The sequence below is a fragment of the Oculina patagonica genome, chromosome 7 (assembly GCF_052425735.1).
Source record: "Oculina patagonica isolate OP01 chromosome 7, crgOcupat, whole genome shotgun sequence".
NCBI classification, from domain to species: domain Eukaryota; kingdom Metazoa; phylum Cnidaria; class Anthozoa; order Scleractinia; family Oculinidae; genus Oculina; species Oculina patagonica.
This window is the reverse complement of record NC_135764.1, coordinates 19,595,723-19,621,010: the sequence shown is the minus strand read 5'-3', so window position 1 is coordinate 19,621,010 and position 25,288 is coordinate 19,595,723. Positions and strand designations below refer to the sequence as shown.

General features: G+C 41.4%; 3 protein-coding genes across 5 annotated transcripts in view; 2 read left to right on the top strand and 1 right to left on the bottom strand.

Moving 5' to 3' along the window:
- The window catches only part of LOC144661116 (toxin CrTX-A-like), a 285,950-nt gene that overhangs the window by 16,652 nt on the left and 244,010 nt on the right, over positions 1–25,288 (top strand). The window lies entirely within an intron of this gene.
- The window catches only part of LOC144661103 (uncharacterized), a 249,438-nt gene that overhangs the window by 1,115 nt on the left and 223,035 nt on the right, over positions 1–25,288 (top strand). The window lies entirely within an intron of this gene.
- LOC144661077 (uncharacterized) overlaps positions 1–25,288 on the bottom strand; it is a 111,890-nt gene that overhangs the window by 82,416 nt on the left and 4,186 nt on the right. Inside the window, exons 3-28 of one of the 3 annotated variants that reach the window (XM_078521782.1) lie at positions 25,018–25,166; positions 23,304–23,400; positions 22,773–22,888; positions 21,559–22,054; positions 20,927–21,031; positions 20,414–20,471; positions 19,980–20,157; positions 19,739–19,853; positions 18,952–19,260; positions 17,898–18,416; positions 17,262–17,384; positions 16,790–17,002; positions 16,466–16,647; positions 16,218–16,382; positions 15,572–15,771; positions 13,857–14,497; positions 13,158–13,313; positions 12,678–13,003; positions 12,249–12,400; positions 11,306–11,995; positions 10,539–10,612; positions 10,230–10,277; positions 5,382–9,683; positions 901–5,184; positions 240–353; positions 56–165 (exon numbers count right to left, since the gene is read on the bottom strand). In XM_078521782.1, the coding sequence (XP_078377908.1) occupies positions 56–165; positions 240–353; positions 901–5,184; positions 5,382–9,683; positions 10,230–10,277; positions 10,539–10,612; positions 11,306–11,995; positions 12,249–12,400; positions 12,678–13,003; positions 13,158–13,313; positions 13,857–14,497; positions 15,572–15,771; positions 16,218–16,382; positions 16,466–16,647; positions 16,790–17,002; positions 17,262–17,384; positions 17,898–18,416; positions 18,952–19,260; positions 19,739–19,853; positions 19,980–20,157; positions 20,414–20,471; positions 20,927–21,031; positions 21,559–22,054; positions 22,773–22,888; positions 23,304–23,400; positions 25,018–25,166 (13,922 nt within the window). The remainder of the gene's footprint in view (positions 1–55; positions 166–239; positions 354–900; positions 5,185–5,381; positions 9,684–10,229; positions 10,278–10,538; positions 10,613–11,305; positions 11,996–12,248; positions 12,401–12,677; positions 13,004–13,157; positions 13,314–13,856; positions 14,498–15,571; positions 15,772–16,217; positions 16,383–16,465; positions 16,648–16,789; positions 17,003–17,261; positions 17,385–17,897; positions 18,417–18,951; positions 19,261–19,738; positions 19,854–19,979; positions 20,158–20,413; positions 20,472–20,926; positions 21,032–21,558; positions 22,055–22,772; positions 22,889–23,303; positions 23,401–25,017; positions 25,167–25,288) is intronic. The other 2 variants (XM_078521783.1, XM_078521784.1) reach the window with 2 other exon arrangements.

Here is a 25,288-nt window from a genome sequence, read left to right as displayed (position 1 = left end):
AAATTCAATAAATACAATTCAATAAAGTTCTTATTTATTATTTATTTTTTCTCACCGTGCAGATGTATTGTTGTCGCCATCTCCTGTCCCACCACACAAAGTACATAACCTCATGTCCGCTACATCAGAAGGTAGCTTCAGTGCTCCGTTGTGTTTCTCCAGAAGCTGAAAATAGACAGAAATGAAGATTATTTGGGTCCTCAAGCAATGCCTCAAGCTCTGTTAACAGCTGTACATACCTCGGCGATCTCCTCAGGTGTTAGCTCAACCCGTTGTTTGTTTTCACCTTTCGCTTCGTCGCTCTGTTGCCATCTCTTCCATCGCAATTGACGCTGGCGTTTGAAATTCTTTGCCTACGAAGACATGTTTCACATTAAAGACAAATCTGTCACACGTTCTTGAGGTAAAGTGACCTTGTTTCAGACCATGAACAAGTGGTTCGTTGTTACTCAATTCACTGTCAGACATAAAGTTCTATGGCGTGTTTGGATAGCTCTAGCGAGTTCTTCTTTTTAAGTTATTGCAACAACGCAACTGTTCGAATGAGGCGGTTTGTCGACCTGATTACCGTCCGGAACCTTTTCCCGCCAACAGATGTAAGAATTATAAAATAATGAAAACTCGAAGAACATCTTGCAAACAATAAAATATAAGTATAAGCAAGTAGGCAACTTGCATGATGTTCCTTGCAGTTGTCAGTATTTTATGTTACCGTCCTAAACCTGACCTCGTGAAAAAACCACGCCATGTAAATTAAAATAAGACACTGAAATAAAATGAGGTCCCCACCCACTACACCCCTACTCGATCAAAAATAGCAAGTGCTAAATAGAAAAATTGAAAATTGCCGTTTTGCTTGTGACCCAACGCTTCTTTAAAGAACATGAAACAAACTCTAACCTCTTCATCTTCGGTTTCTTCCTTCCAGCTGGGACTTCGTATTTTCCGTAAAGATGTCGGCGATAAGCCATCAGCGACGAGACTTCCCCGAGTGTCAACTGAACTCGCTGTGGTTACATTCCCCGCTCCAACGCTGGTCTGACCTACTGACGTCACAGCCACACTAGCATCTAAACGAGGCTGTTCAGCAATTGGCTCTGATTTACATTCCTGTGAGGGTGATGAACACTCAGACAAATGCGCGAAATATTGTTTCAAGCAAGCTTCCGAACAAAATATGTCCCCTGTACAGTCCCCTGCCTCGACGTTAACTCCGTAGATTTTATAGTCCGCAGCATCAGAGTCTGTTCGATTTGAATCACCTGTCACTGGTATCTTTACTGATTCTTCTTCATCTGGTTTTCGCTTCACCCCAATTCCTATTATTAAAACGTCACAGTGCCTGCAGTACGGACCTTCAGGCTTTTTCCGGGAAGACGTTTCCTGATTTGGTGATAAATTTAACTGCGAACAAGGTAAAGGGTTTTTCTGGTAAATATCCGAAGAGGTATGAGGCCTTGGAGCCACTGAACTACTAAGACTTTCTCCCGTTGGTGTTGTCAGCGAGTGGGGTGTCATGAAACCCTTGGTAGCCACACCTTTTCCAGCAGGCTCAATAACAATGTCCGAGCGCCTGGGAGGAGAACAGCCAATCAAGTCTGCTACTGATGCTACAGTGTCTGTTACTCTTTGCTCTGATGTAGGCGACAGAGTTAATGTAACGTTAATGCTATCCAAATCGTCCGAATCGTTCTCTATTCTAGATGCTTGAATTACCTCCAATTTGCATGCCGTTTGTGCGTAACTAGTATCTGAAACATTGCTACAGGATTGGCTACAAGATCGAGGAACACCGTTGTCAAGGAAGTGTTCCACCTGCTCGCGTTTTATTGTCACTGCTGGAAATGTTGGCGAGTCTGTGCTTTCGCGATGTAACAATGCTGAAAATTTTGGAGTTTGCACTCTGTTGACAGCGTCCGATTCAGGAGATGACGATGCTATGTACTGGACTGTTTCAGGTGATGTAGACGAAGAACTACTGCTAGACTCTTTACCATTGGATTCTGCGTGTGTGTTAGAGAGTTGTTTTCCAGAGGAGATAATTTCAACTAATCGATCGTTCACATTTGTGGCTGAATCAGATAATGGTGGAGTAGGCATTGATGGCGGAACACTAACGCCGTTTCTACTAGACTCCACAGTGCCTGTGTACCGAGCTCGTTTTGCTGGATGTTCACTGTCCTGGTTGTGTGCATGCGGTTTGGTTATAGCAAGCAGTTCAGCACTTTCATGCTCCCCAGGTGAAATGTCACCATTGACGAGAGGTTTTCCATTGGAGTCATTTCGCTGTTGGTGTACCCCTGGTGAGGGTGGGAGAGACGAGGGAGGGGTGGGTGGATGTCCGACCACAATATCCATATCGGGTGTTGGGAACTGTGAATAGTAGTCCACCACACCATCGACTTTGGCAGCGCCAAAGTTCCCTTTCAGGAGACACTGACCATTGAAAGGCCTGCTTCCATACGGATGTGTCAATGCATGAGTCAACAGCAACTTGGGCTCACAAAGAGAAAGAGGAGTGGCTGGCTTAAGGTCCCCGTGTGTGTTGTTAGGAGTGGAAAGCTTCAAAGAAGCTGTACTACCCTCGACCTCTGCTTTCTGCTTGCGGTTGTTTGCGTTCATGTATATTTTTTGCCGTTTCCTCTGCTCTCTGATCATCTGTTTCTGGATACGAAGTTCCTTTTGAAGTTCGCGTTTCCTCTTCTGCTGTTCCTCGTATTCACGTTTCTTCCGCTCGTACTCTTGCCTCCGCAGCTCCTGAAGCTGTTTCTTCATTGGGTCTTCCTCCTTTGGAGACGGCCTCTTCTTTACAGGTCCCTCTGCAGAAGTCTTGGGTCGACTTGGTGCCTTAGGTATTTTTGCAGGTTTCTCACGCTGGGCAGAACCAACAGGGTTTGGTGCTATAGGTGCTAAAGGTTCGTAGCTTCCCTGAAATTGATCCAGTGGTCTGTGGATCTGACCGACAGTTTCATGCGCGTCTTCCGGTGCAATGGACCTTGTTACATTTGCAGAATCAGGTTGTGGAAAGGCTTCACAGAAATTACTAGGGCCAGTGCTTTCAAAATTCTCTTTTTCAAGTATTTGTTCAGCTTCCGGAGCATTTCCAGTACCAATGCTTACAACTTCATTTATTGCACCTGTAACATTTGTATCCATGACTGCAGGGATGACATTTTCGGGAGACTCACATTTAACCTGGGTTAACTCACTGACAGACGTCTGAAGCGTTTGACTGGCAAATGAATCGTGACCTTGGTCTTGTTCCCGGGGAATATTTTCAGCAATAGTTTCCTCCTGGGTTGCCTGCTTATCATCTGTTCTCTCGGGTTGTACTTCTTGTCCCTGATCTTTTGCGCAGTCTGTTATCAATTCCTTTGCGGATTCCTCAACACACTTAGTTTCATCAGCCACAGGTTCAGCAGTGTTAATAATCTGGCCAACTCTCTCGCCGCCACTTGGCTTTGTTACATCACAAAGAGTAGAATCACTTGCATCGGAAGGATTCAATGAAATCACTCCTTTGTCTTGTTGTTTACCCTCAGACTCGTTTGTAGCCACGTCCACAGTGTTCTTGTCCAATGAGACGGTATCACTGGATGACGTTTCGGCAAAGAACTTCTGACGTTCTTTTCGCCTCTCTGTTTCCTCAAGCAGTGGTGAAATAAGACTTTCTTCATGGCACTCGAGTGAGGCCACAGAGTTAGCTTGCGATCCATTGCCCACAGCCTTGGCAGGCGAGAGTAGGCTTTGTTCAAACTGTGTCTCTTCCATGAAATCTCTTTCATACATCTTTTCCATTTCTGGATCAAACTCATCGTCATCCAGCTGCCACCTTTCCAGTTCACTTTGCTTCTCTAGCTCTTTACAAGCCTCTTCCTCATTTGCCATGTCTGCAACCATTGACTCGAGTTTCTGTAGTGCTTCAAGCCCAGTACCATTGCATGGCTTTTTACTTTTGTCAACAGACTCATTAACATCCTTTTCTGCTGGAGGGGACGTATCACCATCTGTTGGTGTGGTCTCTTTATCAGACAAGTTGGTGTCCTTTTGTGCTTCCTCTGGAGATGACGCACTGCAGGTACTGTTGTCCTTGGTGGCTACCAAAGAGCACTTTTCTGGTGGTACGGTGCTCGCTGCTTTGACCTCCTGTGCAACAGCATCCTCCTTCTCCTTGCTTCCATCAAGACTTACTTCTGAAACAGAATGGTGAGGATCAGAATGCCCTGCACTTGGTTGGACTTTTGGTGTTTCAATGAGAGCTTCATCAGATTCGAGCTTCTCCTGCTTAATAGTCTGTGCCAGCTGTGTTGGGGTGGGGACAGACCACTGAGGACTCTGTTCAGGTAAGGTAGGACTTGTTTGGTGTTGTTGTTGCAAGGGATCGACCTGTGCAGCTGAGAGCGCTGCTGCCTTCTTGCCACGTGGTTTCCCTGGTTTCTTGGGACCAGGCTTTTTCTTTGCCCCTCCCCTGCCTCTGCCTTTCTTGTGCAGCTCTTGGAACTGATCACTAAAAGGGTTGTTTGCTTCAGCAACATAATGAACTTGTGGTTTCCTCTGATGTATCTGGTGCTGGCCAAACTGTTGCAGATAATGCTCAGGTGTTGGGAACCGTTGAGAAAAGGACCCTTGCTCGGACGTTTGGGGGTATCCTGGAGGCATTTGAGTGGTAGGAGGAAGGGCCATCTGAGGGCCTTGTGTGCCTGGCGGCAATCCCATTTGCGAGTCAGGTCTTGGTGGTGCCCCTTGCAAAAGGTCTGGAGTGTGAGACAAAGGCCGCATTGGATGAGGCACTTCAATGGGCTGTTGTGCTAACAATGCAGGGTTGTCAACCATATGTTGTGGTAATGACACTGAAGGTTGTTGACCTGGTTGCTGTAATGGCATTGGAGGGTGTGGACCCGGCTGTTGACCCTGTTCACCGTAAAGGCCCTGCTTCTGCTGCATCAAGCGATGCCTCTGCTCCATCTGCTGATATAACTGTTGTTGAAGCATCTGCTGTTGAAGCTCAAGGTCTGATTCTTTGGCTTTTGCTTCAGATTTCTTGGGTTTTCTCTGCCGTGGTTTTGTCTGCTTCCCTTTAGGTGGCTGCCAATCGATCCCAGGGCTTTGCTGCCCAAGAGGAGATGGTTGTGGTGTGTCTCTACTCTTAGACCTTGATCTGCCTTGTTTTGGTTCAAGGACCTGCTTAGAAGTAGAAATCACCATATTAGCCAATAGACTAGCACATGGATTACTGTAAACAGGTGTTTACATACTTTAACATTAAGGGACATAGACATACATAACAATAGACAAATAAGTACCGCAGTAAATCCAGGGCATGTATGGTTTTGGTAGTTTTGGTGTAATTCGTACTTTACATGAAATCAGATGCTTCTTACCTTGTCCGCCACTGGCAATCCGGGCTGCAAAGGATGCTGTAACCCTACAACCCCAGGTCGCATGGGAAATGCACCTGGTTGTGCCCCTATTGGATGTCCTTGTGGAGGCCATTGCGGACCCATCTGTGGCTGATGTGGAACTTGTGGCTGTTGCTGCTGGATAGCAATCTGCTGTTGGTGTGGTGCACCTCCCAGTTGCAACTGTTGCTGGATAAGTTGCATTTGTTGCCAAGCTTGCAACATTTGCTGTTGGAGAACCTGTCCTTGAGTTTGGACAGCCATGACTTGACCTGCAAGCACTGGGTCCTGTCCCCCAGCCTGGTGCAGTTGCTGTTGCAGCTGTTGGTATTGCTGGACAAGAACCTGTCGCTGCTGCTGCATTTGAAGGAACTGCTGCTGTAACCCCATAAACTGTTGTTGCATTAGAAAATGCTGGGGCTGAGGAGGAGGAGGAGGAACTGGAGGTGCTTGGCTGGGTATGTGGTGTGGCTGAGCAGGAGCCTGGTTCACTTCAGGAAAGGTGTCAGGTTTGGATGGAAGTTTTGCCTCTTCAAGACGCGATTCTCTCTTACTTTCACTTCCCTCCATTTTGGTATTGTCATGACCTTCTTCAGTTTTAGCTTTTGTTCCTTGTGGTTCTCGCATCACTTGGTTTCCCTCCACAGGACAACCCTCTCCATCTTTGCACTCACTGCTGTTTACAGCATCTGAAGACATTTTTCGTTGAGTACTTTCATCATTTAAACTGGTTGTACAAAGCTCCTTTTCAACAGTCCCTACTTCTTCAATGGTCCTTTCATTACCTGCCACTTGCTGTTCCACTTGTGCTTGCACGCTGGTTTTGTCATTATCTGAGACAGAGTCACAATCTTCCTTCTTACCTTCAGAGTTAGTTGTTGTGCATTGTTCATCATTAGCCTGACCACACGCTGTAAGATCTTCAGCACTTGCAGTGACTTTCCCTTGTTCGCTGGCAACTGTCTTAGTCTCAGCAACAACCTCAGCACTCTCCTGTCTAGAATATGATTCACCACCCGTATGGTCTTTCTTGCAGGGAGTTTCCTTCTCGCACTCCTGATCTTTCACAGGTACAGAAGAAATCCTTTCAGTTGTTTCCGTAACTTCACTGACCAACTCATTTGTACTGTTTTCCTTGAAGTCATCTCTGTTTTCAATTACAGATGCTTGAGTTTTCGTAGGCAACTCTTCCGCAAGTGCATTTGTCTGACCTGCACAGACATTTATGCCATCACTCTGAGCTGGAGTGGCAGACCTTTTTACCTCATCGCCAGTGCTTTCACTGTTACTTTTTACCATATCAACCTTTGCTGTTGCAGGGCTTGCCCGAGGGGTGTTCTTTTGGGGTGGATCCTTTTTCTGTTGCTGCATGATCATCTGTTGTTGTAACTGCATCTTATATAGTTGTTGCTGTTGACCCACAAACTGACCATCAAGTCCATGAGGCATAATAGGCTTTAAACCTGGTTGAACCATCGGAGTTGGCTGCCTCAAGGCAAACCTCTGCTGAGGAACTTCAATGAAAGGACCTCCAGGATGAGAACTACTAGCTGGAATTCCTTGCTGTTGCTGGAATTCCTGCATAACTTTGTCATAGTGAACTGTCTGCTGGCCTAAGTCCTGGCGCTGTTGCATTCTTCTCTGGTACTCAGCAAGCAGTTGCTGCTGTGTCAAGTCAGGCATCTGGGGACGTATCTGCTGGGCAAACTGTTGTAACATCTGAGGGTTGGAAGTATCCACTGGGAGTATACCTGGTGGAACCACGCCTTGGCCACCCCCATTAGCCAGTTGCTGTTGAAGCCAAGCTTGTTGCATCAATTGAGCTTGCATTTGCATCTGCTGCTGTTTTTGAGCCTGACGCTGGCGATAAAGGAACCGCAGCCTTTCTTGGTGCTCTTCTTCTGTGTCAATTTCAGGCAATTCTTTGGTGTTCACGACCTGATTTAGTCGTGCCCGAGCAAATCCTGGTTGAATGGCAGCATTCTGTTGCTGCTGCTGCTGCTGTTGTTGTTGTTGCTGCTGCTGCTGTTGCTGTTGCTGCTGCAACACTTGTTGTTGCTGAAGCATCTGGAAAAACTGCTGCTGTTGAGCTCTAATGAGTTGCTCCCTTTGCTGTCGCTGAACCATATCTTGTTGCTGCTGTTGTGGCTGCTGCAGTTGACTATCCTGTGGCTGGCTCGACATGGGCGGGTTTGGATGTTGATTTGGTAGCATCTGAACTAAGGGTTGCTGCAGTGGCTGAAATGGTGCCTGGGGCATGGCAGCTTGCGAATTTAAAGGACCATGTAGCTGGTGGGGCTGAGGTGGTTGAGAGTATGAGACCATTGGCTGTGCCTGTACCTGTGGTGGTAACTGGTTTTGTTGGGGCCACCCAGTAGTCAATTCATATGGCTGCTGTGGACCAGTGAGCTGATGTTGGGTTGATGGCAACGGAGGAGGTGGAGGTGGTGGTGGTGGTGGTGGAGGGGGAGGTGCTGAAGGAGGAGGAACTGATTGAGGTGGATGAAGGTCGTGAGCAGCTGCCACTTGTGCACGAACTTGCGACAGCTCCTCTTGCCAATGCATTACTGGAATTTGAGGGGGATGCTGTTGCAATTCCACAGCTTGTTGTTTATGCTGCTCTGAGGTATCAATTGACACTTCCTGTTGTGTTGGAAAAGGAACACCTTGTATAGATTCAGGTGCAGGAGGTTGGTGTACAACCTGCCCACTTTCTGCATTAAGCGGTTGGCCTTGCATTGGCGACTGCGATGAAGGCATTCCAGAAGGGTGTCGATGAGACCTTGGCACCCATGACTGCTGTCTGTTACCATTAAACACCATCTGCTCATGCGAACTAAAGTTACCACGTGACTTCTGTTCTTCATGAAGAGCTTCTTGCGAAGGTCTTGTATGTTGCTCAAGTAATAGGGGACCCCTCTCTTGCACATTATCATTGCCTAACTGATCTTGAATGGGTCCAGATTGCAGCTCTTCACAGGTCCACAAATTGTGCCTTTCAGCTGTACCTGGCTGCGAGACTAGGCCTAAACTTAATGAACCCTCCGGTTGCTTCTGTTGTTCAACTTGACTGTTGCCCTGAGTCTGTTCCCAGAGAGGCCCATCTGTATGGTGCATTGCCTCTTCCACAGGCTCCTTCTGCCAAATGGAAGCCCTTTGAAATTGATGGTTAGCGTCCGTCTGCACAGAATGAAGTTCATCTTGATTTGAACTAGGAATATCATGACTGGAACTAATAACACTTGGATCACTTTGTCTTTCCTCTAACAATCCATTCCCATCATAATGAGGCAAAAATTCAAGTGAGGATTCTTCCTGATATTGGCTGTTAGATGCAAGAGCATTTGCATTTGCTCTGGGTTCTGCAGAAAATGAACTTACAACAGGAAGCAGTTGCTCTTCCACGCTATTTTCTGCACCTTCAAGATTTGCCATGCTATTTGGAAACTGAGGTGAATCATGTGAGTCATCTATTAGGGAACCAGCTCCTGCTTTGTCAGTATTATGCCCTTGTTCTTTCGAAGCTTGTAGAGACGTCCTTCTACTACCTTTGGATAATCGTTTTTTCTTTTGTTCATCTGATAGCTTAGTCCCTTTTGCTTGTTGTTGTTTTTTGAGTTCTTGTCTAAGTAGAACATTTTCTTGTTGCTGCTGTTGTTGTTGACGCTGTTGCTCCAAGGCCCTTCTCTGCTGGAGGATTTTCCACTGACGCTCCTGTTCTTGCTGAATTCGCAGCCTCTGTTTTCTCATTTCTTTCTCTCGTTCCTTCTCTTCTTTACTTTTCTTACCTTTGGAACTCACAGTTTTACCTGCAGAAGGATGGCTTCCCAAAGTTCCTGGAATGACAGGCCCAATTTGTGGGTGAGTTAACACTTGTGCAAACGTAGGTGTGGTAGGCGTGGTTGGCGTCAAAGGGCCAGGGGTACCAGGTGTTACTGGAGTTATCGACCTTGCAGGTGTGCCAGGTGTAAGAGGAGCTGGCATCACAGCAGTCACAGGAAGCATTGAGCTGTCTACAAGTGGACGCATAGGCGCAGATGTTGGTGGCTGTTCGATTTGACAACCTTGAGAAGGATCTTGTAAGGATTGTGACTGATGGGGCAGATCGTGCAGCTGCTGCAATTGCTGCTGCTCCAGCTGTTGCTGCCCCTGATATGGTGGTTGCTGCTGCTGTTGCTCCTGTTGTTGCAGCAGCTGCTGCTGTTGTTGTTGTTGCTGCTGCATCTTCATGTGAAGTGACTTCTGAGACTCTGCCTTTAATTTTTCCTCATTTTTTGCAATCAACTAACAAAGAAAAGAAGGATGTTCTTAGAATGGTACTTGTGGAACGAAGAGATGCTGATCATCACATTGTTAATGTTAAAATGACAATATAATGAAACTATATTGACAAATAATGACAAAATTAACCAATCCAGCCGTTTATTGGGACCAAAGGATTGGGACCTTCTTTTCGTTAAGGACACAATGACATTGAAGAAAAAACAATAGTTCTGCAAAAAAATTTGAACCCAATAAACCTGTAGAAAGACACACCAAGACTTGATACTAATGTTTGAGCGGTTTTCACGGTTTTCAGTTTGTGTCTCACAAAACAGGTTTTCAAGCTAAATTTTTCAAGTAAAATGTATATTTATGACAATTGCTAAAGATGTGATCTGCAGAGTGTACACCTTTCGCTTGATACCAAACTTTGTTCTAGAACTGTTGTCTAGATTCTTGTAATTAGACTCCAGTGGAAGCCACAGTTTACCTACCAATTCTAAAGCAGCTACAACACGGTTTGCAGATTAATGCAATAATGGCATCTTAGCTTACACGTTAACTTACCTTTTTCCCTTGATCTTTTAATCTAACACGGTTGTCCCTCGCCTTCAACTGCAAAGAAAGATCACACCAGAAATTACTAGAGCCTTCACCTACAAGTCCTAATGTCAATCTTTTTGAGAAGCACAAAAGGGTTGAAATTAAATTTGTTGGGGAACATGCAGAGAAAACAAATGTACATAAAGCCAACAAGCCGCTCAAACAAAGACAGGCATTGTAGTTTCTTCTATGTTCAAAGGACCTTTCCACATACAAGAAACGCTGTTGTTGTTCATACAATCAGAGTTGTCACCATAAACAGGGTAACCTTACCCGATATGGATCCCTTTGCTCAACTGACAGTTTTCGCCACAATCTTGCTATGGCTCTGTATCTGTTAGGCCAGTCTGAAAGATGTTCCACCAAATAAATTAATTAATTATCACACTTACTATAATAATTAAAAACTACTAAGAAATAAAGTACAATTGCATCTTTTCTTCTCAGGAAACAAGCCAAATATCCAAAATGCAAATCGCAGAGTTTTTGATTTGGTATCACAGTACCCATGAAAGTTACAAACAGTTGAGAACTAAAATGACAGTGTTTTTGTTGAAATGTGCCATATTTAACAGGGTATAGAAGATTTAATGAAATAAAATGTTTGAACAGGAAAATACAAATTCTTAAAGCCAACAAATGGGGGGGGATATGTTGCACTCACAGACTGCAATTGGAAGCTTTTTTTCACCAAATGGATAAATGCAGTTGCTGTCGTTTTCTTGAGCTCCCCACCTCACTGCTTGCAATATCATTAATTAAATTCAAAATTGACAAAAAATTCCAAACTTTACTGTGCAAAATATTTATCATTGAAATGGTCACAAAGTGCAGTTGAATTAATCCAGACAAAAACGCTACAACTGCAATAATTATTGACTAACGATTTACACAGGAAGTAAAAAGGTTACATCCTACAGCAACCTTCAGTACAGTAGGTTATAATGAAATATTGAAACTTTTCTATGTTCCAGATGAAGGTGCCCAGTGAGAAACCCAAGGCCAGTCTCCCATTAATTCTCCTGTAGTAATTGCCTTACCTGGATATTCCTGTTTCAGGTTAACATGCTCCAAGTTAGCATAAAGAACTGGTGATATAGTTGCCATGGCACCAAGCTTCTCGTCTTCTTCCCACTTCTGTTGCTGTTTCAGCGGGTCTACTCGAGGACTTGGAGGTCTGCGTCTTCCCTTTGGCAGATCATCCAGATCAAATTCACTTCCTCTCGGAAATGCACTGTTCTGACTGAAACCAAGTTGACCGGGTACAACAGAATTGGAGAATCCATCCATGTGATTTTGAGGTCCCTGTTGATAAACAGGTCCTCCAGTGACACCTGGAAAGTGTGGAGCACCAGAGTTGAATGCCTGGTTGACAGTGGCGTGGCCATAAGCACTAACAGGATGACCAGATTGATATCCTACACCATGACTTGACACAGGGTTGGCACTCTGTTGAGGAAACTGCTCTTGGGGGTTGGGCACGTTGTGGTCTATTTCAGAATCCAGGAAGTTTAACACACTGTTGCTCATTTCTCTCTCAATATCAAGGAAGATTTCTTCTACTTCTTGGCCATCAACATGAGGTAAGACATCTCCTGGATTGCAAAGAATATCAAGGTCATTTCCCTGTGGACGAGCCTGTGCTTGATTCCATGTAGATGCTCCTGTAGGGACATGTGCTTGGGAGGCGGGTGCAGCTTGAGCACGTTGGGAGGCTGGCTGTGCAAGTACTGTAGGAACACAAAAAGATCTCTTAGGTGGCTGCATGTAAGTACTGTGCTTGACTGGGGCTTTTTGACTAGTCACAGCAGAAGAAAGATAGGTTTGCTCTATAGCTGCTAGTCAGATTTTGTTAATCATTCCTCACAGCATTAATAATAGACAATTCACTGAAGTATTCAGAGCACAAAAACCCAATGGGTTGGTACAGGAAATGAAAAATGGGCGTACAGGAAATGGGCATGACATGAACAGCATTCTAACCTTTGTTTGTTGAGTGTGAATCATTCTGAGTTCCAGGTAAGTCATCAGTAAGCATGTCCAGTGAGCTGTACAAGGCATCAGGATTGGGAACATCTTCTGTCAGGCTGAGGGCGTGTGGTGGGAATGGATCTGTTCCAGCAGATGGTTGCCAGCTAACAAAAAACATACTTGATTACAAAAACATAGAGAAATAAAACACTTTATTATACTACTAGCTAGAGTTTTCCGAGTAAATGTTATTACTCATAGAAAGGAAAGACTTGGTCTACTCAGTCAGGTTAAGTAAATGGCCAATGGGCAATTTTAAGAATATTTTAAAAATGTGAAAAATGACATTTCAAAAATTTTTAACTTAGGAACTCTTTTGAATGAAAGTGTTTAAATTACCAGAAAGGGTTCACAATCCTAAGATATTACTACAGTTCTTACTTTTCATGTCCACTTAACCGCAAATCAGAGTGTTGTTTTCGTGCCAAGGAATGGTTGCCTCTTATATATCCTGCCTGTTGAAGGGCCTGGTTTGCATGTTGAGGATGCTGCCTTTCTTCACCTGCCACCATTGGATAGGGGACTTGTCCTGACCCAGCAAATAGAGCTTGTTGTCTTTCTTGGTGCATGAGACCTTGTCTTGAAGCAAAGGGGTCTTGGTTTGCTCTATCTTCATCTTCAGAAGGCGTTGATGGTGTCTTACCACCATGCCTTGATCTTTTCTCTCCACCCAATGTGTCCAACAGATCTTTGCCAAAAAATGCCTCCTAAAATAAAATTGTTTGCTATGAGCACATGTATGTAAGACTCAATATCTGTCTTGTAGCATAACTTCAGATCTACTGTAAATTATACATGTACAGTGTTAACAAACTAATATTTTTATGGCGAAGGTAATGCTGTAACAGAAAGTAGCCCTACCTGCATCCACTTGGGATATGACTCATGCAGGCCAGTCTCATCACTGCTATCAGCCCAACTGTCATTACTTCCTTGATTTATTGATGCCTCTAACTGGTTGAATGAAGACTGCTTAGTACCAAAGGCTGGACTGTTCAATCCATGAGGATAGCTTTGCTGTACATACCAACAAGAAACATAATTTGAGTTTATATACATTTCGCCGATAAAAGGTTAAAAATAAAACTTAAGGTAAAAGCTGTTAAAATTGATGCTAAACGTTTTCGATCATCTCGAGTTCGATCACTCATGATGAGTTCGAACACTCGATCGAAAACGCTTTTACCTTAAGTTTTATTTTTTTATAATTTGAGTTTGTTTTTAACAGTGTTTGGTTAAGGGATTTAAACGTACAACAACAACACTGTACATATTTTCAACCACATAACAATCACGGTCCATTCAACCATATGATGAATTTAAATTTAAAAAATTTTCTTGCTTAAAGTTTTAGCTGTTACTTGCCACAATATAAATGGTACGTTAGTGCTGCATAGTCACAACAGTCTTCTACATTTACATGAAAATCTTCAAAGCAGAGCACTCATGCACTCCCTTGCAAATCTTCACCGAAATAAATATCTCTACAGCCTACTGTCTAACAAATCAGTCAGTGGTACTTAATGAAAAATTTCAGGTGAAGCAAAGTAGAACACATACCTGTGGTAAGTGACTTCCCAGATTGTTGAAGTGAGATGGTCCACGTGCTGAAACAGGGAATCCGGGGCCTTTCCTCTTAACGCTTCCGCGTGCACCACGACCAACAAACCTCCTTCCTCCTGAGCCACGCCCACGTAACACAAAGCCACCAACACCTGGACGTCCCGCATTGGATTGCCTGGGCCTGCTCACCTTAGAAGGAGCAAAAGATGTTTGGTTTTTAAGGCTATCCAGATCATTTGTCATGTTAGTGTTACCATCTTCAACAAAGGCCCGGTTGAAAATGGCATCTCTGTCTTGCAAGTGGTCAGTAAAGCTGTTTCTCTTGATAGGACTGCTTGGCATACCAAACTTCTTGGGCTTCACCTTGCTCTTAACCACACGCCTCCTGTTGCTTCCAGGTGGTAACTTCAACCTGTTCATGTGCCGCACTCCAGACTCAGTCAGTTCAATATTGTTACCAGGAAGAGATGTCGTCATCTGCAGTTTGTTGAAGTGGTTGGATAACTTCACTTCTACTAAGTTGTTGTTTACCCGCTGGCAAGGATGTAATGGTTTTCCATTTGGCTGATGGTTATTACTATCATGCAAAGACTGAGGCCTGTAGTGATGCAAAGCTGTAGCCTTTGGTGAAGGGGGACCTGTGAAACAGACAGCAAGACAACTGTAGCACAGTATTTAATGAAGTAACATGCACAATAAAGGAATCTGTAAAGTTTCTGAGTAGGACATGGTGTCCGTAACTTTCACAATGTTCTCTTTCTCACTTCAGAATAATCTTACGTTTTCCAGTGAAAGTATCCATGATGCTAGTGAATCCTACTGTAGGCTTGCTAAGTACAAGCTCTGAATGTCATATTCTGCTTTGGGAACTCACTGATGGGAACGTTTAAGATTTGAACTTTCAAAGTGAGGTTTGGTGGTGAAATACATGTAAACTAGTCTAACATAAATATGAATGTGACGTGCTGCAAGTTAAAATAAATAAAGGTACAAGTCAAAACAAAGACGAAATGCTACAGATAAGTAAAATTCAGCCAGAAATGAGGTCCATTGGTCAAGAAGAAGAATGAACACAACAAAAAAAAGCAAGGTCAGAATAAAAGAACAGAAGAACAGATTTAGTTTCAACACCCTCCACATCAGCAAACTTGTGCAGCCTATGCAAAGTGTGATATAAATTTATAGAACCTAGTGTGTCTTTGTGGTTTATAAAGTATCAAAATAACAATGATGAGAGAAAATTTCTAGAACATTTTTACAGTTGTGTACATACAACATGTAGACAACTTTAACTAATGAATCAGTTGCTAGAATGTTCTAAGAAGAAAAAGGGATAAAAAAACTTACTACAGGTTAAAAGTGCTTAAAACTGTACATGATGCATCTTGCTTACACGAATTTCACATTAAGTTCTTTTATAACAATTAGCAAAGGCAGTAAGAGAGAAAAACAAAAACCTGTAGTTTATTTGTCAATTTGCTCAATAACAAAGTGTTTAAGCTCTTGTCATTTCCTCTGTAAAATTTGTTTTTACTGGTTTCAAGGGAAAACATTAATAGTTATTGAACTGTTAACTGTTCACAGTTGCCTGGCAATTTTGGAAGCAAATCTGTGGGTTTCAGTGTTCTCTTATAAGTTTAGCAGTCTTCTTTTTTAGCTAGCTGCATTGTGGAGGGTATTTTTGAGGGGTGCACAGCAATGTACTTACTAACCGTGCAGAGTATTAGTTCCAGCAGAAGATAAGAAGGAGAGGAAAGGTTGTGAAGCAGATGGAGTTCTACAAGACATACCACTGGCACCAACAAGTGTGCGCTTGGTCTTTGGTCGACAATACAAACAGTGATATCCATATTCTGCTGCTCGATCTAGTTCTTCCTCATTCACAAGACCATCACATGAGCCATGGAGCCATCTAAGACAAAAAACAATGCACAATATTTCAGATTCTTACAATTTTATCAACTTACAAATACATATCTTTATGCTGAACTTCTAAGATAAGCTTAGCTGTTTGATGGTCAGTCTAATGTGTTAATTATGAGATGAAAAGAAATCACATTTTGTTGCTGTTGTTGTTGTTGTTGTTATTCTGGGTAAAAGGAGGCATCCTCCAAAGAACTCAGACTGGCAAAGGGGTGAAGAGGCTGAAATGAGGATCACACTAAGAATGCTAGCCCAGGACGGAAGCAGATGAAGGGCAGAAGTCATCAATGGCCTATGCTCCACCCAGGTCTAAGGGCCTGAGTGCATGTCTGTTATTGTTTCTGTAAGTCCTATCTCTACACGCATGTTCCATCCAGACCATAACACCAGAGGCTATGTGGTGTACTAAAGAATATTTATAAAAAATATTAATACCTGTCACAATGTGCACACTGTATCATGAGGTCATTGGTGTTGTACTTGATTTTGCAGACAGGACACATTGTTTTACTGGCACACGGACCACACTGGGTGTAATTTGACATCCACTGGCAACCAGCTCCTGGTGTAGTAGCTCCACAATCAAAACAGGACACACACCTGACAGACACAATAGTGCAGCATGTTAAGCCAACAGTTTTTTTTTTCCAGACAAAAGACCAGCAAATTTGTAGCTGACTCACCATTTACACTTCCATCCGCCCTGCGGAACATGACCTAATGGAGGATCAAGGCAGTAGGTGTGATAAGAGATGTCACAGCTGTCACAGAGTAGAAGACGCGCCTCGTCACTTCCTTTACCACAGCCCTCGCAGAGAGTGCAATCCAGGCAGCGCCAACCTTTTGTCAAGATCACTTTGTTGATCTGTGTAAGAACAAGCACTTGCGTTAGTTTTTTCTTATACAAAACTCTTAAGCAAAGGAAGTGGTACCACTTTTTACTTACACACCAGTCTAAACCAGCCTTACAAAGAGTTCCTAATTTCATCTTCAACAAAAGTCATTACCTTGACACCAACGCAGTAGGGGTGGTAAGATTGGCCACACTGTGAGCACATGAGCAGCTGTCCCTCTGGACCCTTGCCAAAACTGCCGCAACACAGACACATGTCTTGCTTAGTGGTGAATTCATCATTAGCTGAGAACAGCACAAGAGTTGTGTGCAGGCTTTCTGATTCATCTTCTTTGCTCGTCTGATCTGTGGTATTGGCAACCTTGGGCTGTAGATAAAGAAAACCCCAATCAGAACATTTTTTTCCAATCAAAACATACTAATTTAACAATATTAGGAAAAAAAAGTTCAACGTGTGCTTCAAATAAGATAAAAGTGGTTTGCAAAAGAGCATTGAAAAACTAGGATGCACTCTAACTGAAGCATTTGTAATGTGACAGCTTCCCAGCCTCCAACATTCTTGTCTTTATTTCAATGCCTCATGATGTCCAACAAAAAACAGTTTTGCATACTGTATTTTAACTCACCACATTCTCTTTTCCAGGTGATGTCTGAGGTGCTGCTTTGCTCTTCAGTTTACTTGGTGGACGACCTGGGCCTGGTTTACCATGCTTTGATTTCTTGCGTGCAGGAGTCCCGCCAGACTTGGACTGCACAAGAGAAAGTACACAATCAATTCAGTAAAGACATAAATTTAAGGATAAACAAGTGTATTCTGGTTTGTATTTAGCTGACTTTCTAAAATATCATTTTAGTTAAATGGACTAGAATTGTTAGCTGGAACCTTAAATTGGTAGTGTAGAAATGTCTTTACACTTATAAAAAAATTAACTGTGACACCCTCCAGTATTTCCCACTATTCAAGAAATAAATGTGACAATTGTTTGAAGGTAGGAAAAACAAATTTTTCAGTGAATCAAGACTGGGGATCTGTACTCTGCTCTTAGACGACCTTGGGAAGGACACTGTTTCACCAGAAAACCACCACTGTCAAAAAATGTTCTTAAGGGCACATCCAATAAACAGACAGCTGTCAGTTGTCCATCTCAGATGTCATTCTGACCACACCCATATGCTACGTGAAACAGTTACATTGAAGGTATTCCACTTAATGAAGAGGAAGGGTTGATGGCACAACATTCAACAAGTAAAAAAAAACAAACCTTAATTTTGTTAGTCAGCTTTCTCTTTCCAGATATCTTTGGAGGTGTAATCAGTGAGTTGCGAGGCTGATAGTAGCTGGGGGCAGGAGCTTTTGGGACTGATAGATGTCTGTCCATCAACTGGCTAGCAACGGAAAATGATGGCAATGAGCATGGCTCTGAAAGACTGGCACCAGATGATAACATATCCAATTCATGATCAGGTTTAACAACAACTTCCATTTCCTCATCCAGTGGTAATTTCTCACTCAAGGGCAACTTCTCAGGCTCAATGTTATCAAGGTTTGGCATCGGAATGGTTTCAGTATCGGTAACATCAAGAACAGGATCAAAATGACGCAGCATGTTTAAGTCATCAGGGTGGGAATCCAGAAGAAGGTCCTCATCCATGTTGCAAGGGCTCATGCGACCTGCAGCTATTGTTAGTGTGCGCTTGTCTTCTTCTGGAGGCCCGTCCAAGTTCATGTCCATGTCATTATGCCGTTCATTAAATCCAAGCTCAAGTCCATGATTCTTGTCCTGAAAACACAATATGAATTAGTATTATTATTTTCTAAAAAACACATGGCTTGAACTATCTTATCTGAATTCAATTTGAATTATTGATTACGGACACAGTGGACACAATAGTTAGTGTACTCGACTCTAAATCGAACAGTCTGGATCTGATCCCTTTCCAGGGTCACAGTGTTGTGTTCTTAGGCAACACACTTTACTCTCTCCACCCAGGTGTATAAATGGGTAATGGCGAGTTAATGGAGGGACCCTGCTATGGACAAGCATCCCAGCCAGGGTAGAGTACATGCTAGAGAAACGGAGATAAGCTCTGGCAGTATGGGCCACTTGGCATGATGCAGACATGTATCTTACAAAAAAAAAAAAAACAGGAAAGAGCCTGTTAAGATGTAAATGGATAGCAATGAAAACTGAAATTGGTTTAGGAGTGTTGTCGATGTTGTCTGTAACTGAGTTGGGGGAAGTAAATGGGGGATAGCCACAATGAGAAGATATTACAAATCAAACAAAAAAGTTACTAAAATGAACAACTGCTTACCAGAAGTTGCAGAGAACCCTTCTTTGGCTTGCAGGTGGGGCAGAAGTATGGAAGATCTTTGGAGTTGTACTTCTGATATTCGTCCTTGTCGATGTTATCACAGCTAGCGTGGACCCACTTCTCACAGGAAAGACACTGCACCATGGCAACATCAGTGAACTGTCTGTAAGCCCTTCCACACAGTGGGCAAAACAGACCCTTGTTGCGCTGTTGATAACAACTGTCACACACAGAGAAGTTGTGGTGCCAGCGAGAAGTAGGTCCCCCTCCAGGAGTATTTGAACCACAGTCTTCACATCGACGGCAGCCCTGGGAAAAATGATCAATTTTGTTTACTACACGAGTTTGAAATAACGAAGCTTCCCTAAGAATAAAATCTTTCATGGGGCAGAACGGTGCTATTTCTCATGCTTATCAAAATTGTTCTGTTGACTAGAGACGTCTTACAACAAAGTTGTGAGAAAGATCAGTGCATACATGTTTGTTGTGCTTTGTTTTTGATTGTGAAAATACACATTGAGCCTAAAAATAGTGTTACTTCACTGTTCAATTTTTACAGAACACACAAGGTAATTTCCAATTTTTAAAAAATCAAAAGACAGCACAAGGACAAGTCAGGTATTCCACGAGGCCTCACAACAGCATGACACCATATAGCCTGGCATGTCGAGCATTAATATCAACAAATCAATTACTCCAACTAATCTCCACACATTCTTGACCCTCATAACCTATATACTAGATTGCATATGAAGTTGATTACTTGCAGAGTATGACAGGCACTTACCAGACATTTCCAGCCTGTCTTGGGTATGGTACTCATAGGTGGGTCCAAACAGTAGGTGTGATACCCAGTGTCACACAAGTCACAAACTAACATTCTATTATCATCACCAGGTTGCCTACAAAGTTTAATGTTAGAGGTAAATATTAAAAATCAACTTGTCTTTTTGTGAATCTGCTTAACAGTGTTCAACAACACAAACAAGTGGTGAACAAACAGTTGCATGTTCAATCAAAATACCAACCTGCAACCCTGACACACTTTACAGTCTGGGCACTGCCAGCCCATTCTGATGAGCGATGTCAAATCAACAGATGGCTCCAAGCAGCGGCCATGGTAGTGACGGCCACAGCTTGTGCAGAATATCTGTTCAGCAAAATCTTTAGCTTCCCCACAGAGGACACACTCTGCTTCATTGGCCGCTGAAAAACAGAAAATACAGGATTATAAACTTCATGGAAATAATATTTGTTGCCCTGGATGATATTCAATGTAATTGCGATAGAATAAATTAATCTTACACGCAAAAATCTATCATCAATATTAACAAGTCTCCATAAGTAAGCAAGAAGAAAATGTTCTAGGTAAGATAGAGTCATTTTAAATTTCAAGGAAAATCATCAACAGTTTGACGAACACATTCTTGCACAAAGAGTAATGTAACAATTCAATCTTTACCAAGACGTCCTGCATCTTCCAAATGATCTGGGCACAACATGGTCATGGATTTAATGTCCTGTAAAAGAGACAGAAAGGTTGTGAGTGGTTTTACAAACATGAAAGTAAGAACCCAAATATTTACTCCACACAACATGCTTATTAGAAAACACAGCTCAGTTTGAACCACCAGTCCTCTATCAAGCATAACACTTCACAATGTCAACAGAATTTCTCTTTACTTTTAGACCAACTTGGGAGAATTCAAGTATATACAAGGCAATTCATTTAAAATAATAATATTAAGAAAAATCAGATGCTGATTTGTCACAATCAGACCAAAAGCGTTTAAAGCATGATTACGTTTTGTATTTTAAACAATGTGTTCTTTTGTTTACAGCAAGCCCTATTAGGACACTGTTGCAAGATATAAGTTGAAAATTATATCTCCACTATAAGTTGAAAATTACAAAAGTTACAATCTTGAGAAAATGATTTCAGTCTCTATCTAATACTGAAGGAAACAGAACAAACCTGAAAAGAACCACTGCTCGCTGCACAGGGATAATGATAAGTTTTGCCACACCGTGGGATTTGACAAACAACACTTGCACCAAATCGATTGCAATGATTACATCGCTACAAAATGAAAGGACAAAGTTAGTATTCAAAGCAAGTTTGTGACAAATCTACATGTAAAATTAACAAATGCAATTATACAGTTTTTACATGCATGAATAGGAAGTTCAGAGTACAAGGAAACAGCCACTGCATTGTGGAAAGACTTTTGCTGGATTAGTTGAGGTGTACAAAAATTATGATGCAACATAACATGTAAAAAGACCAAATAAGACAAGGAAAGTTTCCAGTCAATCTGGGTTTCTACTCTACACCTCACTAATTACACACTCACTCAAAAACTACAGGTAGCTTCTTGTCTACCAACGTATAACGTGTACATCATCATATTAATTTATTTCCCTTAACAAATGAAAAACACAGTACCGTTTAAAATTAAGTTGACAGTCTCAACTTGATCCTCGTAACTCAAACCTCACATTTTGAAGCTCAAGTGACTCGAATTTCGAGATAAAAAAATCAAGTTTTGAGTTTCAAGTATCAAAAGAGTAATGAATAAACAAAAAACAAAGAGCAAAATCTCATACCTCTGACAAAGCCTTGACGACAGCCTTATCAACATTGATTAAATCATAAGAATCAGTTTGGCTGACTCCTTCTGACCATGCCGCACAGCAGTGATGAGCCCATGTGTAACCATCTTCCTCAAACACATCACTCAGCTCTTTCTCCTTCACAGTCCCATAGGTTGTCTTATCGACTGTCAGGTCAATGTTACCAGTTCTTAAAGGTAAACCCACGACAACATTTCCCTTCCGCCGGCCACGCCCAGGTGGTCTACCAGGCCCACGGCGAGTTACAATAGGCTGCGGCTCTGGGTGATCTTCAACAAACTGTGCTGAATCACAAGGATCCAAGTCTAATCTGTCTCTATAAGGGTCGCAGCCACTATTCTGCCTGTGTCTGTTTTGAAGCTTTTTCACGGGGTTGAATCCTGGTGTAGGTGCATATCTCTGGAGTTTGCCGTGAAACATGCGTTTCTCCACCCCACAATTACAGAATGAACAAACTTTGTTTCTTGCCCTGTTAAAAAGAGGTGTCATCAGACAAAAAAAGTTGGGTTAGGATATGAAGAATATGCAGTATGCTTTACACAATGTTGGTTAAATATAATAATGCAGTCTACTCTGTGCAGATGTATGCAGATGTGTAATCATGGTTACAAAATACCCATTGTCACATTACATTTCTTTCTCCATTTTTCAACAGACAGAAAACTGGTGCTTTATAATGCTTACACAGCCTTGCAGAGTTGAGTGAGTTTGAGTGGACACTTAAGTTTTTGACAAAACCATACTTATAAACAACTTGATTCATACAGACCGGACAACCATCACTTATAGAACAACTTGGATTCATATGAATTTACAATGTATCCCAAACACAAACTAGTGATTGTATCAAGCTGTGTAAACATACAGGCTCAATTTCTATTTCTAAGTTGGAAGCTTAAGACCACTTAATCAGAGATACTAATGAGAACAAAACTATGCCACTTGACAACTTTTTTTTTAATTCTAACAACTTATCAACCATCAGCAAGCTGCAAAATTATCAGATAAGATAAAATGGCAAAGTATATGTTGTGGTTTAACATTTTTCAAACCAGTTTAATTTATATTTTTCATTGTCTCATATCCATTATCATAATCTGAAACTAAACAGGGTAAAAATCAAACTGGTTTAAAAAATTTTTAACCAAAGATAAATTAAACCACATCAAATATAAACCAATACTTACAGCTCATCATCTGGGTCTGTTGATGGTCGTTTTGCAACTCCAAAGCTGTTTGATGTCAAATGGTCATACAGTGGTTGGCCTGACCCGTCCAGAGGCATAGAGTAGGGTGACATCTCCTGTTAGGAAAGACACAATATGACAGGAATTTGTGTTATTTATATGATCGTAAAATTATCCTTGAAGATATTTGAAGGAAGAATGTATAAAACATTTATTCAATGTCACAAACAAAAAATAATCTGAACAAAAAACAACCCTATCAAGTTCCTTCATCTTGATGGGCCTCTACAATTTTTAAATGTATTTTTTGATGTGCAAATTTCAAAGAAACTGAGATAAAGTCCATCCTAATGTTAGATAACAGGGTTACATCCCTTAAATTTTATGCAAACTACAGTGATATTATGTCCAAATAGCAACTACATGTCCGCAGGTTTACAGCTGTAGATACATACAAAAAAATCTCACTGTCTAGTTTTTACACATAACATTTTTTATTGCATTACATTGTGTACTGTATAGCTCACTTACCATCAAATGTTCATGTTCTGTACTTATATCATGGTTCTCACGATTACTTTCTGTGCAGGAACCAATTGGTGAAGCTTTGATAGGAGATTTCAACTTACTGAAAATGAAAGGGCACACAAAACAACATGATCAGACAAGGTCAAGTGGGGGGAAATTAGATTATCATCAATTCAAAGACAATTACAATAATGAAAGAAAAAATAACCAGTGAATGATGAAGATCAATTAATAAACAACTTGTTACAATATTAATTAAATACAGGGCCAGCACAGCTCAAAATTAACAAAAAAGAAAGTTGATCAGCAAACACTTATTTTAGAATTTATCCTTTACCTAAATTAATTTACATGTCAGGTTTCTATTTAAAGATGGTCAAATCCCTTTTAAAATGAGACTAAAAATTATTCACTGTCAGTCATGCATGACGTTTTGTAAAACATCTGCATCATCTAACCCAAACAATTTCTTGATAAATAATGGTGGGAATCCCCTTCTTCTCACAAAGTAAATGCCTTTCCATCCTCTATTTCCAGTTACGGTATTCTTGTACATTATTATACAAAGATGCACTGTAGTCAAATTAATCTTCTAAATTACGGAAGCTGTGCAGAGTGCTTAATATTCATGCCATATTTAATTGCATTTATGGGAGGAATTAATTAGTTAAATACATGTAGTTTCATAAAAGTACTACTGAAATGAAATTTGCATTTCCTTAAACACAACTGTCTCATTACCACTTAATGCAAAATTCATTTACAAATAAACAACAGAACGTCCATGGGAACTATACAAAAGCTGTGGAACTTACTAGTCTATGCCAAGGTCAGATTATGTAGATTAGTAGGAAATGCTCTTTTCAAATTAATGTTTAACAGCTACATTTTTCTGTCAATTTGCACACGTAAATCTCAATAAAATTTAGCCATTGTTTTTAAATATATTTGAACAAGTGCATGACCAGGGATGTAGCTAAGATTTCCAACAGGCGGAATTTTCTTGATGATCACAGGCAAAAAATTTGGGTCACATTAAAAGAAAGATCTAACCAGACACAGTCTTTTAGCTGAAAAAATAAAGTCCTCAGGTAGTTATTTTTTCCGCCCTCCGACTATTATTATCATCCCCAATGACATAAACAAATGTAGTACTGTACTGTTTTTCAAACCAGATTACAGTTACTTTTTACTTTTCAATGTCTCGTATTCAATGTTCGATCAACATTCTTTTCAGCAGTGTTGGTAGATTTTAATCCAGTTAAAATATAATTTTATATACAACTTTGAAAGCCGTAAAATGGTCTAAAAAAAAAAACAACAAAAAAAAAAAAAAAAAAAATATAAAAAAAAACTAGTGGTATAACCTGGAAAACTAAAACAACTTATATTCATCATTAAAAGAGCTAACTTATGGACAATGATGTTGGAAAAATTGGAAAGTTTTTCAAAATTGTTGTTCATAATCTGTCTCAATCTTCATCAATCAAAACCATCCTGGTTTATTGTCTTGTTTTTCTTACTCCGTTGGTCTTTTTCTACCTTAGGAAACTATTATTTTGAGTTTACTTGGATTAAAAATTAATCAGAAAAATTATCTAGAATTATCATGACATGGATCCTTTAAAAAGTTAAAGAAATGAACTTGATAGCAAACTTGAAGCAATACAACTTACACAAACAGGTTTAGATATACTTATGAAGAGCACTACCGTACCTTTGAGCATTGACTCTTGTCTTCTTTGCAGGCTGAGGCTTCGGTCTGTTTCGCACCCTTGTGGATCTACTCTCTTCTCTGACATTCATCAAGAATCCCTCTTCTGAATCTGGTGTTAATGGTGAACTTGGGTATGGACTCAGGGAGTGCTGAAGGTAACAATCAACACAACATGAGCAAGGTATAACCCGAACCAGGAATATAGCTAGGATACGACCTGGATGAAAATTTCTTTGCTATAGGTGGGTATTATTCAAGTAAGATCTTCAAA